General features: G+C 32.8%; 2 protein-coding genes and 1 pseudogene across 2 annotated transcripts; 2 read left to right on the top strand and 1 right to left on the bottom strand.

Annotated features, from left to right (window-relative positions):
- The first annotated feature begins 6,177 nt into the window (after positions 1 to 6,177).
- LOC107868215 (protein SRC2) lies at positions 6,178 to 7,298 on the top strand. Its single transcript, XM_016714839.2, has one exon. The coding sequence runs from the start codon at positions 6,383 to 6,385 to the stop codon at positions 7,211 to 7,213; it is 831 nt and encodes a 276-aa protein (XP_016570325.1). The 5' UTR covers positions 6,178 to 6,382; the 3' UTR covers positions 7,214 to 7,298.
- Positions 7,299 to 8,478: 1,180 nt separating this feature from the next.
- LOC107868217 lies at positions 8,479 to 13,810 on the top strand (annotated as a pseudogene).
- Positions 13,811 to 13,943: 133 nt separating this feature from the next.
- On the bottom strand, positions 13,944 to 17,468 carry LOC107868216 (ammonium transporter 2 member 3). Its single transcript, XM_016714840.2, has 3 exons — positions 16,724 to 17,468; positions 15,655 to 15,940; positions 13,944 to 14,716 (listed from the first exon to the last, which is right to left on the bottom strand). Exons 1-3 carry the CDS (start codon positions 17,315 to 17,317, stop codon positions 14,187 to 14,189), a joined length of 1,410 nt encoding a protein of 469 aa, XP_016570326.1. The 5' UTR covers positions 17,318 to 17,468; the 3' UTR covers positions 13,944 to 14,186.
- Between the last annotated feature and the right edge of the window lie 1,542 nt (positions 17,469 to 19,010).

The following is a 19,010-nucleotide window of genomic DNA, read 5'->3' as shown; positions in this document are numbered from 1 at the left end:
CGTTTGAATCTATCAGTTTGTCGCGCTAATTTTTTTTCGTTTATATAGTGTATTTCTTTAAAAAAAATAAATTAACAAACATATATGTCATTAAGTTTTAAATTTAAATTAAACTTGAATTGAAACTAATGTAATATGTTTCAATTTTTTTTAAAAAAAAATAGTTCCTTTCGTTAACATAAAAAGAAAGAAAAGACAAAGTATCCTAGAATTCTATATTTTTAAATATATAAATTGTCTTTCTTTTATCAAAAATATTTTCTATAAATATGTTGTCGAATTTGAATTCAAAATTAAACTTAAATTAGGATAAATTCTTTTTTTTTTTTAAATTCACTTTGTTAATGTAAAAGAATATATATATGTGTGTGTGTGAAAGAATATTTCTAACAAATATGTTATTGAATTTGAATTTGACCTGGGGATGGAGAGGGGGGGGAGGAGGATCGCGGTTAGGGGTAGGTGGGGTAAAACAAATTCTTTTCTTTAGGGGTTTTGGGTGGGGGTGGGGGGTGAGTGGGTAAGGAAACGTTTTGACAAAATTTAAATAAGTTAAAAAATTATAAAATTTAGCTTGGGGTGGGGGGGGTAATGGTGGTAGATAAAAGGTGGGGGATGGGTGTAGGATTTGATTGGGAGATGGGGGTGGGGTGGGGGTATTAATTTAATAGATATAATAATAAATATAATTAAAATATTTAAAAATATTAATGATGAAACTAAACAATAGAACAAAGAGTAAAATTTAAAAGAAAATAATAAATATGTGCTTAGTTTTTAAATTGAGAGTTGTAAAATTTAAAATTTGGAATAAGAAATTTTGTAATTGATACAATTAAGTACTTTAAGTGTTTGAAAATAAAATTGAAAGTTAATTTTTGTAAAATAAAATGTAATTAACTGTTAAAGTTGAGCTGATAGACCTAAAAAAGCATAAATTTGAAATGAAAAATAAGAACATTATTCCAAGTCCTAATTGTTTAAGAATATAAAAGTAAAAGACCAACAAAAATAATAACAATTATTTAATATTTCATATTTTAAAAAATTTAAAAATTAGTCAATGGAATATGATTCAAAAATTTATTCATATTGTTCTTTTCATCTCAAAATATCTAAAATAATTAAAATTGTGATTAATTACATACCAGTTGTAATTTTACTATTAATAATTATTTTAATATTTCAATGATTTTTGAAATAGTTAATGTGATATAACAAAAATTGATTAATTTTATAATTTTAAAATAAACGAGCTAATATTTTCTTAATGAATATTCTTAAAAAATATTTCACGCATCGCGCGGGTACGTATACTAGTGACCAATTAAAATGCGATGGAGGAAGTATATTGTGTTTTGAAATATAAAGATCGTCCGGATGGTTGTTACATGTCATTTCCTAATATATTTTATTGTTTTGATGAATATAATATTTAAATAAATTTTTTTTTTATTTTTTATATAATGCCATAATAATTTGAAAAATAAATTTATGATATTATAGGTGATAAGCATCGAGACAAGTTATTAGGATATTTTTGTCAAGTTTACTTGATAGTCGAAAACTCTTATTAAAAATGAAAAACTATCTATAAGCTACTAATGTTGATGGTTATTTAGAGCTCATTTGAATTAGTTAGAAAGTAAATATACGATAAACATTAAGAGATCATGTGATAGTCGATCTAGAGATGAGTTATGCAACTAATTAAGATGTAAATTACTCATGTATAATTTATCACGATACTGAATTTGCATTGCATAACTAATACATATATGAATTATGAGATAATCTGTGTATTATTCTTTACATGAGATAAAATAAAATTAGTAATAGATGAATAACTAAATATTACATAATTAATCTCTTTCATAAAAATAATATATTAGTTATGTCATAACTAAAGCATATATCACTAGCTAATACATACATAATTTTGACTAGATGCCAAACAACATGTTAAGTGTTGAAGCAATGTTTGATGTTGAACCAACATGGTTGTGGTGCAGTGGATGGGGCTGTTTCACCCTTAACCAGAGGTCGAGGGTTTGACCCTGGGTATGGAGAAAACTCTGTTGGGAGCGCTGCCACTTTAATGGGCCCTGCAACGCGCGATCCGAATTAGTCGGAACTCCAATGTGGACACCGGACATCGGATGAAAAATCCAAAAAAATGTTTGATGTTGAATTTTATTCAAATGACTAGCTTGTCCTTGATAATTTTTTTAAAATAAAAAATTATATATGAGAAGAATATCAAAGATGGCAACATAGAGGAGTTAAGAGTGTTAATTTGAATATTAAAAAGTTAGTGTTAGAATAATTCATATCTGATCAAATTAAAATGTTTTATAGTTGAATAATTAATAAATTATGAATAATCAGTTTATGACTTTTAACTAATTTTAGATATAGTAAGTAGTTAAAAAGTGGAGATAAATGACAAGGTTTATAAGACGAGATTCAAAATCTCATCAACAAAGTGAAAATTCAAAAAATTAACCTACAATAAGAATATATAGTGTAATATCATAGGTGAGTATTCTTATCTTTAGAAGTAGAGAGATTATTTCTGATACACCCTCACTTCAAGAAAAACATATCAAAATAGAACGGAAAAAAAATGAAAGTGAATATAGCAACAAAAATAAAAGACAACTACTAACATAAAATTACAAGTGAGATAGCGCTCTATTACCTACTAACTTTATATCATAAGTAATGTCTTTCACCATTTTTTATCTAAGGTCATGTCATTGATAAGCTATAATTATGCTATGTATTGTTTAATCAGCTTTTTTTTTAGTACTTTTTAGCTTATCACTACCTCTTTCAAAACTATCTATAGCCAGCCTTTTATGCCTCCAAACTTGGATATTCATATATCTCTTTTGCACATGTTTAAAGCATCTTATTATCGCTTCCTGCATCTTATTTTCCACCAAGATCACTATACCTTGTTTCAGATATCTTCATTTCTTAATTTCATCTCTCTAATATTTTTACACATCTATTGCAACATCCTTATTTCCCTGACTTTCATCTCCTAAATATGAAAGCTTTTAACGGACCAACTTTCTCTCTTATATCCGTACTAGCAAATGATAAACATTAAGGGGTCGTTTGGTAGAGTGTAGAAAAATAATGCTAAATAAGATGTGTTAATAATGTTTTGTATTATTAATGCAAGTATTAGTAATACTGATATTAATTACGCACACATTATTTTTTACAAAGAGTTTGATTTGATGTATTAAAGATAATATATATTTATATAATTTTTATAAAAGAATATTTTTTTATTGAATTGCCCTTCCTTAACCCTTCCGCCTACAAGGAACTAGCAACAGTTATGAAAACTCACCTTTCATTTCTCCTCTAAATCCAAAGAGAACAAATGCAAGATTATTTCTTTTAAAATTCTATATTACTCAATCCAAAACTAGCTAGGTTGGTATAAATCTTCATTGTTAATTCCTCTATTGGTCGATCCATCCAATTCTAATATCCAACATTTCCAGCTTAAAAAAAGGCACTTCAGAGCTTCTCAACATTTTCCAATAACACACATTCACGATCCAGTACAAACAAAAATATAATACCAAATAAAATACTACTAGCTCATGCATTATATTTTTAACACACGCTACCAAACAATCCCTAATGGGCACAAAATTCAACCCATGTCACCGTCTCCCCACCTCGACCACCCAAACCAGTGCTGGACAAAGCCTGTGCCCACTACAACTCATTTTTCTACACTTTAGTCCCCATTCCAATCTTTATTTGTTTTGTTCCACACGTTCCATGCCACTGCCCAATTTGTCCTAGACACTTCGTGGTGACGTGAAGTTATAAAGACATTTATATTTCTTTTTATTTTACATTATTTCTAAATATAGATGCTTACCTTTAATAATGTTGAAGAATCAACTTAAAAGATGCGCATAAAATAAAATCATTAGATTTTTATACTTTGTAAACGTTGTTATTCCTCTCAATACAAGAAAAGATACTTTCGTAGCCTTTTTATTTATATATATATATGATGTTATTGATTGGACGTAGGATTTTAAAATATATGTTTTATATTAGTAATTAGTTGGCTATGCCGTGTTATGTATGAACTCAGTATTGATGCTTAAAATTGAACGGTATGTAATTTTATCATTTAATTAAGATTTTCATTTGTTTAACTGATAAATTTCTAGTTAAAAATATATTATTATATTTAGATTGATGAAATTTATATAAAAATATTTTATGTTATTAATATGACACCCATAAAGTTATGAAAGACAGTCAACTATTTTAATTTTTTTTAAATTTAAATTATTAATTATTGTATTAATATATTTTTTAAGTATTTTTTAAAATAAGTAACAAATTAATTTATTTTTTAAAAATATTTTAAGTTGTTAAGTATTGTAATTTATAATACTTTTTTGACATTGTAATTTGTTATTTTAAGTTGTTAGCTAATTTATAATACTCTCCTTCTTCAAACTTTTGTAGTATTGATAGTCAATTATATATTTAAAATAATTTAAATTTTTAATTATTGTAGTTTATAATCATTTTTCTTCTATTCCAATTAGGTATGATATGGAACAGTTAAAGCTTACGGAGGACATAACCCTTAGTAGAAAAATGTGGAGGACACAGATTAAGGTAGAGGTTAGGAGGTGGGAGTGCGTCGATAACAGTAAAAGAGCGTTCTTTTGTATCAGTAGTTTTTTGTTTGTGGTGTTGTGTGATGTCTATGATTTCTGTAAGATAGTTCTTAGCATTATGTTGTGGTTGTAGTATTATCTTGTGGGTAGCTGTGTTAGTTTATTTTGCATACGGTACTACTTTATATGCACTTATTTTTTGTGTTTATTATACTGTTATCGATTCTAAGTCGAGGTATATCAGAAACATCCTCTCTACTTTACATGCTGCGTATACTTTACCCTCTCCAAACCCGACTATGTGGGAATACATTGGGTATGTTATTGTTGTTGTAATTTTTAATATGTGTATGTCATAAAATGATATAGTAAAATCACAAACCAAATAGATGACAAACAGGATATCGACAGAGTGGAGTCCTCTTCAATTACATAGGAGAACTATAATTTGAACGGTCTAACGAATTTGACATTTAAAAGTTATGAATACATTTTTCATCTTTTGCTTATAATTACTTATTTGACCTCAAGAAATCAATGTTATTGTAGACCTATTTATATATAAGAGGTTTTATATTGAGGTGTTGTTGATATCAAAAATAAATTATTACTTATTCTTAAATAATTACTCACTGATTATTCATTTCATTTCATTTTTAAAAAATAAATACCATCACGGAGTTGCAAATATAACATGTAATATCTTAATTTTTCACACGTAAAAATTAAAACTCTATTACACTGATTATTTATTAATTACAAGGATGAATGATACTTCTTTCATTCTAATTTATATAACAATTTTTGTTTCACAAGAGTTAATTTGAATAATGACTAAAAGTTAGATTTTTAAATACTATAAGAAAAGTAGCAATTTTTGTTTTATATCAACACGATGAAAATACATTTTAAATTATTAATGAAAGTCTATATAATAATCATCTCAAAAAATAAAATGTCACATAAATTGAAGCTCAAAATAGAGTGGACAATCAAAATAAGTCATCTATTCATTAAAAATATCAAAGTATGTCATGTATTTAAAATGACACCAAAAAAGACTTTACTCACTTTTTTTTTTTTTTAAATTTTAGCTTTTTTGTTAATGAAAAATTGGATAACAAAGTTAACTTTTATAAAAAAGGTAATACTCAAAAAAAGCAAATTATCGTTCTTATTTCTATAAAACTCATATCTTATGTAAATTATATATATATTTTTTATAAAAAAAAGTAAGTTGTACTTCTTATTTCTATAAAATTCATGTAATATGTGAGTTATATATTTATATAAAAATATTTTATAAAAAAGAGTATGCTTTTTATTTCTATAAAAGTTACACACACTGATCATCAAAAATTTATTTTAATGTCATTTTAAATATATAATATATAATATATTTTGATATTTTTAATAAATCGATGGCCATATTGGTCCCCACCTGTAAAAATCGCTATGTAATTTTGTCAATGTGGACCCAATTACTCCCATATCAAGGCGGCCAAAAGGCAGAAATGAAAGTTCAAAGAAACAAATCGACTGGTTGCTGTTTTTCCTAAACGTCATTTAGAAAGCAGTCATATTACGTGCTATAAATACTCAACTCCAGAATCATCGTTTGCTCACATTTCTACCCAACTATTCCATTACACCTATAAAGTTTCTTCTAGAGTGTGCAACATTATTCCTTTCAACGTTGCCTGAAAATGGGATCACGATACGAAGTTGAAGTAAAAATAACATCAGCCAAGGATTTGAAGAACGTCAACTGGCGTTACGGTCCCCTGAAGCCCTACGCAGTTGTCTGGGTTGATCCCAATGCTAAAGGGTCCACTAAGGTCGACGAAGAAGGCGATACTTCGCCTTATTGGAACGAAAAACTCGTCATCCCTTTGAATTCTCAGATTGAAGATTCCACCTTGTACATCGACATCGTTCATGCTAATTCAGAAGAGGACACCAAGCCTCTCATCGGATCCGCTAAGATTCCTCTTAGAGAAGTCGTCGATGATGTTGGTATAGGCTGTGAGCTGGAGCGTACCCTCCAGCTCAAACGCCCTTCTGGCCGTCCTCAAGGAAAGGTAGAAGTACGGGTTACTGTACGTGAGCCACAGTACTACCGTGCTCGAGATGCCTATTACTCACCTCCGTACGGTGTGCCCCCTCCTTCCCAACCTTATAATTACGGCGGAGGTTATGGTGCTCCTTACAGCGCCCCACCTCCACCACCTCCGCCTTATGGTCAGGCAAGCTATGGGCAGCCAGCATACGATGTGGGAGGATACGGGCAGCCGGCATACGGGGACGGAAGCTACGGGCAGCCAGGTGTAGGGTCTGGTTACGAAGAGGAGAAGAAGAAGAGCAAGTTTGGAATGGGGACAGGATTGGCTGTGGGTGCAGTAGCAGGGGCGTTAGGTGGACTGGCTATAGCAGAGGGTATTGATCATTTGGAGGACAAAATCGCCGATGACGCAGCGGAGAAAGTGGAGGAAGATCTCGCCGACGACGACGGTGATTATGGCGGAGACGACTTTTAAGCAACAGTCTTTATTTTCTTTTTAAGTTTCTATTAGTAATAAGTTGTTTTAGTGGCGCTCTATAAAATTTGTTTTTAGATTTTGATGACACCTTCTTATTACATCATAGATTGAATTCAAACTTCTATTTATCCGTCATACACCAAAATAACGTGTGACATAATTACCAATCTTCCTATTTTCACGATAATAGATTCGAGAAACTTGAAATTAAGCTATTAAATTTATAAACATTTTAGGTATTTTCTAAATGGGTAAATACATTTCAAATCACTCAACATAAGAAAAATTAGTACCATCACAGCGTTAGTGTAAATGTGACACTTTAATTTGACTACAACCAGAGGCATATAGAACCTGTTTGATCATAATTTTTTTTTTACTTTATTTAATATTTTTTTAAGTTTAAAATAGAGTTGAAGTTGTGTTTAGTAGTATTTTAAAAATGAAGGATTTTTGAAGTTAAAAATAAAAAATAAGTGAAAATAAATTTAACCTTTTTTAGAGTTTTATGAAAATTAATTTATTTTATGAAAATAAAAAAATTAGAATTATTTTTAAAAAGTGAATAAAAAAAATGTAAGGATCCGTTTGATCATAAATTTCTCAAAGAGATTTTTTAGAAAAAAATATGAAAATAGTGTTCGATTATATAATTTGTCATTGTTTGATAAATAATTCAAAATTTTAAATACTAGAAAATATTAGTATTTGGGTCAAATTTTAATTTTTGTAAATTTTTAAAGGAAAAATATGTTTCCCAAATAATATGTCCAAACATACGAAAGTGACTGGCAAAAAATATTTGAAAATTTATCATCAAAAGTTAATTAAATATTGGGTAAATATATTTTAAAATATTTATGACCAAATAAATATTTTAAAATATTCATGACCAAATGCGTACATTTTCTGCTTTAAAAATACTAAGTAAAAAAAAAAAATCTACATAAATTAGTAGGGATTTTAAATTAAAACAAACAAGTTTTTCAATTACGCAAGGGTATTTAAGTTTTTAAAATTAAGTAGAAAGAATTAAAAAAAATTTTGAATTTTTTTTAAAAGTTTTTTCGTTCCAACAACTTCTTCAGATTTACGAAATTGTTCAACAACTATCAAAGTTATTCGATACTTGTATAAAGTTATTGGAATAACTAATTCAATTATCGAACAATTATTTGAGTTGTTCAAAAAATTTTATTTCTTCAACTTAATAAAATTGTGAGGCCCACTTAACCTTTTATTTAATTAAAGACTTGGAGGGCTATGTACTATTTTTCTAATCAAAAAGTGCATTCATTGCCTTGTTTAGAAAAACCTTTCTCCCCCTTTTGAAACGAGACTACATCTAAAACATCTCTCCATTTCGGTGATTTAGGGTTTGCTCTTTCTGCAGAAAATGGCAAGTCTCTCTCTCTCTAGTTGTGTGTGTGTGTGTGTTTTACATTGTTAATTAAGTCTAAATTTTGCTATTTTTGTGATTGTTTGCAGGCTGATGATTCTCCTCCTGTAAAAAGGTGCGCATCCTTTTTTTATTACATATATATATGTGTGTGTGTGTGTTTGCGTCTGTGTGAAGGTGTGTGGGTGGGTGAGAGAGAGAAGAGGGGTGTGTGTATGTGGCGCGGGGGGAGGGGGGTTTGAGAGAGAGAGAAGAGGTGTGTGTGTGGGTGGTGGTGGTGGTGAGAGAGAGAGAACGCACGTGTGTGTGTGTGTGGGGGGGTGAGAGATAGAGAACCCGAGTGTGTGTGTGAGAGAGAAGGTGTGTTTGTGGGTGTGTGTGTGAGAGAGAGAAAGCGTGTGTGTGTGTTTGTGTATATGTGAGTGTGTGTGAGAGAGAGAGAAAAGAGGGTTTGGAGTAGTTGGTAAAGTTGCTGCCATGTGATCAAGAGGTCACTGGTTCAAGTCTTGAAAACAGCTTCTTGCAGAAATGCATGGTAAGGCTACGTATAATACACCCTTGTGGTGTGGCCCTTCCCTGGACCCTGCGCATAGCGTGAGCTTTAGTCCCACTATGCGTAAGGTCCGGGGAAGGGTCCCACCACAACGGTGTATTGTATACAGCCTTACCTTGCATTTCTGCCCGAGGCTGTTTCCAAGGCTAGAACCCGTGACCTCTTGGCATGACAACAACTTTACTAGCTACTTCAAGGCTTACCTTCCCACTTTTTATTTTAAAAATGTGAAAATGGCTCTGTTAATTGTTTTCTCGTAGCTTGATTTGGGGTTATTGTTTAAAAAATGCTTCTTCTCTTTATTGAAGTTATTTTTCAACCTTTACAAAAGAACTAGGCAAAAGTTACTTTAAATTTAGATGGTCAAAGTTGGAGGACTTGGTTAATAGAGAATTTGCTATGGTTTTCTTTCTTTGAAAAGGAAAAGACTGTTGTGACAAGAAAAAGGATGCTGAGGCATTGGTTAATTCTTAATGAAGTATCTTATTACTCCCGAGTGAGGTTGATGTAGATATGCTTGGTTATCCAATATAGCGGAGACAAATATGGGGTTGAAACTGTTTGAATGAGTTTCTGGGAAATAATTCTCTTTCTTGGCAAATAAATGGTTATCCATTAAGATACGTTGCTTTCATGACATAGAGAAAGCAACTGTGTGACTTGGTTTTAGCTTATCTAGACATGCTCCCAGCAGTTTTAAACCATTCTACATTTGCTCTTTCTGTTATAGTTAACCAACCTTTCTTTTTCCACGCTGCTTACCCTCTAGCTCATACTAGAGGTATTATGAAGATGTTATTGACGTTCTTTTTGTGACCCATCCTTTCCTAATTGGTGCCATAGTACTAGAGGGTACACCAGCTCAATGGATTCCACTTATGATGTTTGATCCTTCAATTATTCGACTAACAAACCTTAGTTTTGGTCAATTTGGAATTTGATTCTTGAATTTATCTGTCAAAAAGAAAGGTCATGGATGATGAACCACGATCGATTGTGAATGAGATTTTCATTATATAGATGATTAAAATATAGGGTTATATTTCCTATTGGATTGGAAATCAGTTACTGTTATCAGAGGCAAAAAGGTGTGTTGGGCCTTATAGCGCGATCTGCAATTGAAATGCGGGTTGTAATGAATATAAACCCAGACATGAATTTGTTGGTCAGCTATATGAATCCTCTGCATCCATTTTGCTTCATCAAAGTCCTTCAGTATTTATTGGAGTCATAATAGTTAAGACTATTTCTCAACTGCCTCTCAGCCTACTGCAGTCCTCCTCCTTTATACAGGCTTTACAACCACTGTGATAATTTGGAGGAATGTGTTAAGACAGATTAATTGAAGAGGTAAATGTAGAACATCCGGAATACTGAAGGCAAAAGTACGAATTAGTGGATTTTTTATTGGCTGGTGCCCAGTTTTGGAGCAATGTTACATGTCCATATTTTTGGGTTGGATGCATATCCCGTTTAGTTAGTGGTGCTGGAAGAAAAAAACCTACTTTGGTTTTGCCTCCTGAAGTTAAATAAGAACATGTGGTTTAGTTAATGGTGCTGGAAGAAATTTGGTTTTGCCTCCTGTAGTGAAACAAGGGTATGTGGTTTAGTTAATGGTGCTGGAAGAAAAAATGTACTTTGGTTTTGCCCCCTGAAGTGAAATAAGAGTATGCGGTTTAGTTAATGGAGCTGGAAGAAAAAATCTTCTTTGGTTTTGCCTCCTGAGGTGACATTAGAGTGCAGTTAGATCTCAAGGATCTAATTACGATTTTACTGAAAATATCTGGTTTCATTGATTGTTTATGAAAGTGAACTAGTATCATTGATTGGTGGAGGGTGTTCACTATGATACAATTCAAGCTCTAGCTTTTCAGTTTTTGGCCAGTCCTTCTAACTTAATTGTATAGCGCACTCTAACTTGTTCGAGATGAGGTATAGTTGTTTTTTTTAAACTTATTTGTGGTAGCATGGCATTTTTGAGAAAGCATTTACTCCATCACACCATTGCATTGTATTTTCTCTTATTAAGTGAATTTCTAATTTTAAACTAGTACTGAGAACTGTTGTCGCATCAATTTCTAAAATTAAATTCTTCTGGTTTGCATTTGTATGTAAGATGTGGTTTGTTTATGTTATTGTTTTTCAACTGGTTTAGCGTTGTACTTCCTGCAATTTCCAGGTATTCACGTTCTTCTTCTCCTTGGGAAGAAAAGGCAAGATCAAGGTCAAGGTCTAGATCCCGGTCTAGGTCATGGTCGAGGCCAAGAGGAAGATCCAGGTCCAGATCAAGGTCGAGAAGTCACGGGAGGTTTGTTGGAACTTAAATTTTTCTTTGTCCGTGTCTTTCTTCTTGTAGTGTTGTTTAGTATCCTACGCATTTTGCTTTTGTACTGTTAAGAGTTTGCTTTAAGTTGCTAAAATTTATTCCTCCATGGTTTATTCAGGGCTGAGCCTACTAATCCTGGCACCACACTTTACGTGACTGGTTTATCCACAAGGGTGACACAAAGGGATCTTGAGGAGCATTTCTCAAAGGAGGGAAAGGTTGGTATTCTGCTTTGTTTTATATGCAAGTTAGTTTCTCATTCCTCCGCCGTGTTCTATTTCGTGTCTCCTCTTTGCTCACAAGCAAGGTTTATTTTTCAAAATCATGTGTAACCTTATACTCTCTTGGCAAAAATGCTCTTTACTTTTGGAATAACTGTTTTCCTTTTTTCTTTTCATTTTTTCCCCTAAATTGATGATACGAGTAGTATCTTCTTGACCTGTACACCGATGACTTGTGGTGTGGTGGCGTTTTTGGCTGGATTTGCTTTCCGTCGCTCATCTCAAATTTTTGGACTTGCTCTGAGTTTTTTCTTTTACTTTCTGTCGACCAGGTAAAATCAGCTTTCTTGGTTGTGGAGCCACGTTCTCGTATCTCTCGTGGTTTTGCTTTTATAACAATGGATAGTCTTGAGGATGCCGATCGCTGCATTAAGCACCTAAATCAGTCTGTCCTTGAAGGCCGCTACATAACAGTAGAGAAGGTGAGCTGCTTTGTGTTAAGTTAGTGAACCATGTCCGTTTTGATTGCGTTTCTACCTTCTCGTGACTTGGAGATTTTGTGGTTATTCAGAAGACATTGCATCAGCTTTGTCTGCAGCGACAAAAGCCCTGCAACATTATAATCATTCAGCTTGACAAATGGCTCGCTAAAACAGCTTTTCACATGCATCTGATCAACTAGACATAGCAACTATATTGTACAACATCTATACAACCTCAGCAAATACTCTCAACTAATCTACGGGTCATTATCAACAATCTTCTAATCCGGCGTTGGTCTCCATCTCCCACAACTTTTTGCTTGGATGGAACATGCCAAATATCTAAGTTGCTTTACTGTACGACTAGCATGATCTTAATACATATTTATAAAGAATGTAGTTATCTGCTTTGCCAACTTCCTACCCAAACATGTAAGGGGAAGGTAAGTAACTCTTTTTTCTTTGCTAGATTTGAAAAGTGTTGTGTCCATGCTTACTTCAAGAAAGGAGTATATTGTCTAGTCTAGATATTCCATCTTCTTTGATGTAAATGTGCACCTGTTCATACTTCACATTAAGGAAACCATATGTCTACTTTTCAGTCACGGAGAAAACGTGCGAGGACTCCTACGCCAGGTCACTATCTTGGGCTTAAGAACGCAAGGGGTGACGGTGAGTCTTTCTTTCTATTAGTTTTTTGTAATTTTGGGCAAAAGATCTTGGAATTCTTGAATGATTGTTTTTCTTTGTTCAAAGGTTTCCGTGGCGACCGCGGTGGTGACCGTGGTAGGTATCGTGGCCGTGATGATTATGGGCGCCGTGATGACTTTGGGCATGGGTACCGAAGATCCCCAAGGCACTCACCACCTTATCGTGGTGGTCGAGATTATTCTCCTAAGCTGCCTTATGGGGGAAGGTCAAGAAGGGAAAGATCGTATTCTCCTTATGAAAGGAACTATGTTCGTGGTGGCAGATAGGAGGGCATCTGGTGACCCTACTGACAAGGGAAAACTACTTGTAAGGATCGTTTTAAGTTTGGTTCGACTAGATTTAGTATAACGGTACCAATTAATGAATGTATGTGTGCTCGTGCTTAGCTGACTTTTGAAACTGTACTGCTTATGTCAAGTACTCTCTGTGTTTTGCAATGCCATATTCTAGGTTGTGTGCCAGATCCCAACACTTATCTCTCTTACACATGATATCGTGATTTACTTTCGCGCTGGATGAACGGCGTAGGTCTAAGGTTGGTTTATGAAGTTAATATGCCTTACTTGCATTTCTGTTGTGTTGAGTCGTTAACCGGGAAGAAACGCTCTTTCTTGTGCCTTCAGGTAGTAGTGATCTCCTATGGCTGCAGAAGTTTTAAAATTTCTTTGTGCTGGATGTTACACTGTTGAAAATTGATAATTTCAACTGTTTTGCTATTTCTAATAGTTGAAGAGAATGGATTCCCATGCCTCTATCTAGTCTAGGATAAAAGAATTTATTACATTTTGGCTAAAATTATGGATATACATATGTTTTTTGTTTTAAAGAAAATGTATCTCTATATTAAAGATCTCGTCTTAAAATTATTGAATAATAATGCTAGTGTAGTGTAATTTTACAAGTGACATCTGTAGAACATACTTTACTTTTATTTGTGGTGGAGAGGTTGTTTCTGGTAGAGATCCTCGGGTCAAAAGAAATGATTTGATGCAGGATTTTAAGAAAAATAAGACAATTAAGTAGCGCGATGCTAAATAAATGAAGTAACATATAGTATTACACATCAAAGTGAATATTTCTTCGCGAGTCTCACCAATTGCTTGTTCAGATTCTACATATTGATCGTTTTCAACTAAAGTACACTTTTGTGATTAAAATAAATTGAGATTGGAACTGAAGCAAACTTTATTGAGCGATATATAGACGTGAGGCTCACATCAAATTTGGTTTTGGTTCGTCCATCGTTGTTTTAACTCTAGATTCTGAATTCGTCACTCTTTATTGACTAGTTTCATGTCGTCGACAAAAAGAAGGAATTTTAGGTGTCCTATTAAAGCGCGGCGGATCCCTCTCTCCATCACCCCACAAAGCATAAGCTTCTTCTCCGTGAACAGCATCATCACCAATCTCAAGATCATCTTCATGAAGTCTCAATTCAACAATTCTACTTATAAAAATACATATCAAACTAGTAGCCACAGCATTCCATATTGTGATAAATGCAGCACCAAGAAGTTGATAAACCATTTGTCTTAGTCCTCTTTTGATGTCTCCATCAATTACGCTGTATAAAAAACCAGGACCATACTTGTCTGAACTATAAAACATCCTTAATAACTTAGGTTTTGCAAAGACTCCAGAGAGGATTCCACCTAGTAAACCTGCTACAGCATGTGTGTGAAAAACACCTAATGTGTCATCAACTTTTTGGAAAAATGATGATTTTTTGTGGAGAACCATCATTGTGTACCATGGTATTGAGCCTGATGAGATTCCCATGAGTATTGCTGCCCAAGGCTCAACTATACCTGCCAATGAGCATGGTGTTAGGACATTTTGCTCAATTTATTAGTTCTATTTTACAACAATGACAATAACATACCCAATGTAATCTTAGGTGGGTCAGGGGAAAGTAGGATGTACACACCTTAGTCCTACCCATGAAGATAGAGAGGCTGTTTCCGATAGATCTCGACTTCATTTTATAAATTATCTTGACTTTCATTTTATTTGAGGATATTTGATTGGGACCTTACAGCTACTTCGTGAAGATAGAGAGACTGTTTTTGCTAAGACCCTCGACTGTTATAAAATGTCTTGAGTTTTATTTAATATGATGGTGTTTGATCGGGATCGGAGTTTAAAAGAAAGAAACAATTTTGATTAATAGGGGAAGTATCCTCGTTGGAACTTTTGATTGTAGTGATGTTTCAATTTGTTTGTATGGTTTTGACCTGATACGGAGTTTAATAAAGTAAAATTAAAGAACTTTGAATCTTGTGGTCTTAAATTAAAGATATCTAAAATGTATCAAAATGTCATTTAATCTTGGGGTCTTAAACATGTTATGCGGAGTTAGAACAGAAAAAATTGTCAAAAAAGAAAAAAAAAAACGTTTTTTTAAACAAACTAAAAAGAAAAATAAGACCAATAAATTGAAACAGAAGAAGTAACATCTTTAGTTATATTTTATATGATGGTATAAAATAGGATGCGACGTTTGAAGAACGAATTTTGATTTGTTAGGAGAAGTATCCTGGTTATAACTTCTGATCTTAAACATGCCATGACGTTTCTATGACTTAAGAGCATATCATCAGGGGTAAAATAGAAAGTTTAAAGAGAGTAACTTCGAACCTAATCAGTAATAACACAAAAAGGACTAGAATTTAAAAGAATGTACAAAATTAAACTTGATTTAAAATCTATAAACTTCAAATTCTCAATCCGTCGCGAAACTACTAACCTGCACCAGGGGTGATGCAAACAAGGCCAGTGATCATTCCTTGGACAGCTCCAATAACAGAACTTTTGTTGTAGAAAATCATGTCCATAGAAAGCCACACTAACAAGCTTGTGGCTGTGCAAATATGTGTATTAAGAATGGCTAATGATGTAATTAAATTAGAGGCTAATGGAGATCCACCATTAAAACCAGTCCATCCCATCCAAAGAAAACCAGCACCTCCAAGCATGTGAATTATGTTGTTTGGTGCAAAATGTTGTCGATCATGTGGATGTCTTGGTCCAACCTACCAAAAAATTAATAAGTGAGTGATTGTTCGTCGGAACTGTTATAGTCTGAATACTCATAATGTAGGGTCGATGTCTACCTCCCCCAAAGTAGATTCTCCTGAAACGCTAGTTAAACTAATCTTCTTAGTCCTTTTCAATTAAATCAATAAGTTTTTTGACTGATTGATCATGAAGCTACCCGATATCCTTCTATTTTTAATCGAGAATATGTAGACTTATTATTTACTTTAGTAAAATTTGTAGGACTTCTATTTTCAAATAGAAAAGGGATAAAGAATAACAACGTAGGGTCTGAGGAGGGTAGGGTGTATGCAAATTTATTCCTACCATTGTGAGATAGAGAGTCTGTTCGCGATAGACTCTCGTCTCAAGATAAAAAAGGACAAAAGAATCAAAATGGCAGTTCGATGCACTAAGATCTCGCTGTGCGCTAGGTCTGAGAAGGGCCGAATCACAAAGGTCTATTGTACTCAATCTTACACTACATTTCTGCAAGAGACTATTTTCACGGCTTGAACTCATGACCTCCTGGTCACGTGACAATGACTTTAATAGTTACACCAAGGCTCCCCTTACAAAAGGATAAAGAATGTCTAGTAAAATATTTCCCAATAACATACCCAATGTAATTCAAATGGATGACGTCTGGAGAGGGTAAAAGTATACTCAGACCCTATTCCTACTTCCTAGAGAAAGAGAGGTTGCAACCCCTCCAAAGGATCCTCGACTCGAGTAACGCATATCAAAGCAATTAAAAAAAAAGGGACAAAAAATGTTACCCAATAAGCAGCAGTAAATCCAGCAACTCCAGATGAAAGATGTATCACATAACCACCAGAGAAATCAATAATATTCTCAAGAAATCCATTACCCCATATACTATAAGCTCCAAATGTATAACTAAATGTAACCCAAAGTGGTACAAATATCATCCATGCATAAAAATTCATTCTACCAAGTAATGAACCACCTAATAAAATCACAGTAATTGCAGCAAATGCAAATTGATAAAATACATAATCAGCTGTTGGTATATTCTTATGTGTATATTCTTTTAATAAATAATTTTGTGTCATTGATTGTTCTGGTTTACCAATTATAGGCATTAAATGTGTACCAAAAGCCATTCTATGGGCCCATAAAACCCAACAAATTAATACTGATGCAAATGCATAAAGGCCCATAAAAGCTGAATTTACAGCCCATTTTTTCTTAACCATTGATCCATATAGAATTACAAGCCCAGGTACACTTTGTAAGCCCACCATGGCTGCTGCTGTTAATTCCCATGCATTATCACCTTTGCTTAACCATTGTGGTGATGATTCATCTGGTTGGACACCTTTTGGAAGAAATGAATATTTTGGGTCCATTGGGTGGGTTTGGGGTGGATCTGGGGGTGGAGTGGGGGTGGGTGTGGGGTGGATCTGGGGGGTTCGGGTTATTGGGGTATAGCAAAAAGTTTGGGAGAAAATCGAGGTAGAAAGGTAAGGTATACAGTCAAACCTCTCTACAATGACGTAATCTGTGTGGATATTATTTGGTTGGTTGGGCGTGTGTGTGTGTGTTGGGGGGGGGGGGGGGGGTATTGGGGTAAGGTATTTATAGCCAAAATTTGGGAGAAAATCGAGGTAGAAATTAATACAGTCAAACCTCTCTAAAACAACGTCTTTTGTTTGGATATCTTTTGGTTCCGATCGTAAAATGTTGTTATTGAAAATATATAATATAACGTAATATGAAAAGTCAGATTCAAAGAAAACTCGGAAGAATTAACCTAAATAACCATCTACATAGCCACTTAAACTAAAAGACCCTAAAATGACTCAGCGAGTATATAATATATGTATAATATGTGTATATCAGTGTATAATCTATGTGTAATATATATACCGGGACAACTATTTGTGAAATGATTGCAAAAACTTAGTTAACCATTATAGTGAAATATTGAAAAAGAGAGAATGAATGTTATAGAGAGATCAATTTGATTGTATTGAGGCTTGTGGTATTTTTTTTTGTTAAGGTTTAATGGGGGAAATACATTTATAACAAAAACTATTTATAACAAAAATAGTTTGAGATACAATTAAGGTAGAAATATAGGGATAATCTAAGTATTTGGATTTAGTTAAGGATTCACTGATATTCTGTGGTGTCATATTATAGTTGGAAATATTTGTTGTTACAATGATTTTTGATTTTAGTATATTAATTGCATAAGCTAAACAACTATGGTTATGTTCTTGCTAATTTGATTTTGGCTTAGATTGATGTTTTGGTTCCACATGACTCACTATTAAAAAAACGTGAATTTTAGAGAAGCGTCTTATTAAAAATTGGGTCGTTGTTAAGTTGTTTCTTTCTACGAGTCAATTTCTAACGAATTCTATCGAAAATTCATTCTCTTTTGTAGTGATTAGAGCAAGTAGGTCGAACAAAGAGCTCCTGGATTCAATAGAACTTAGTGTTTGAATTTCAGATATTATATATTTATTTTCATATGACGAAAGAAATAATCATTGATAAATTCAATAATGTGTTCGAGTATTTGGTAGAATTCAACACATAGTTTGACTCAACACATAATGAAATTTATCATCTTAAATATGTCATAATATTTGTGTGTCTATAAAAGTTTTTATTTTTAAATCATGAAGGGTATTATGAAAGTTTAAAATTTAAATTTAAGAATATACCTTCTTTGTGTGTGTTGTTGAATCCATAATCTTTATAATTGACATATTCAATTGTTTTCTAATTAAAACTCGGACATTAAATAATCATTTATTGTAAAAAATTCAACCAATTATAAGAAATGTGGTATCATTATCTGCTGATGTATTATGCATAGAAAATGTCAATTTCAATTACAAAAAATAAAATTGAAATTTCCTTGTGTCTAAATTAATGATATTGATTTATGATAAACCTGTAGAAAGCAACTTCAAATAGACTTTTTTGCTAAACATTTGTTTCTTATTAATATTATGAATCCTCAATGATTATATATATAAAAAAGATCAAATAAAATAGTAACCACATAAAATCCATTTTTAAAAAAAG

Source organism: Capsicum annuum, chromosome 4 (assembly GCF_002878395.1).
Source record: "Capsicum annuum cultivar UCD-10X-F1 chromosome 4, UCD10Xv1.1, whole genome shotgun sequence".
NCBI lineage: Eukaryota > Viridiplantae > Streptophyta > Magnoliopsida > Solanales > Solanaceae > Capsicum > Capsicum annuum.
Note: the sequence above shows the minus strand (reverse complement) of the source record. Positions and strands in the feature narration are given on the sequence as shown.

Coding starts and splice junctions, on each gene's coding strand:
- LOC107868216 (XM_016714840.2), bottom strand. CDS start 17,317: ATGGACCCAAAATATTCATTTCTTCCAAAAGGTGTCCAACCAGATGAA. Junction 15,941..16,723: donor GATTTACTGCTGCTTATTGG/GTAACATTTTTT, acceptor ATTTTTTGGTAG/GTTGGACCAAGACATCCACA. Junction 14,717..15,654: donor TTGCATCACCCCTGGTGCAG/GTTAGTAGTTTC, acceptor GCTCATTGGCAG/GTATAGTTGAGCCTTGGGCA.
- LOC107868215 (XM_016714839.2), top strand. CDS start 6,383: ATGGGATCACGATACGAAGTTGAAGTAAAAATAACATCAGCCAAGGAT.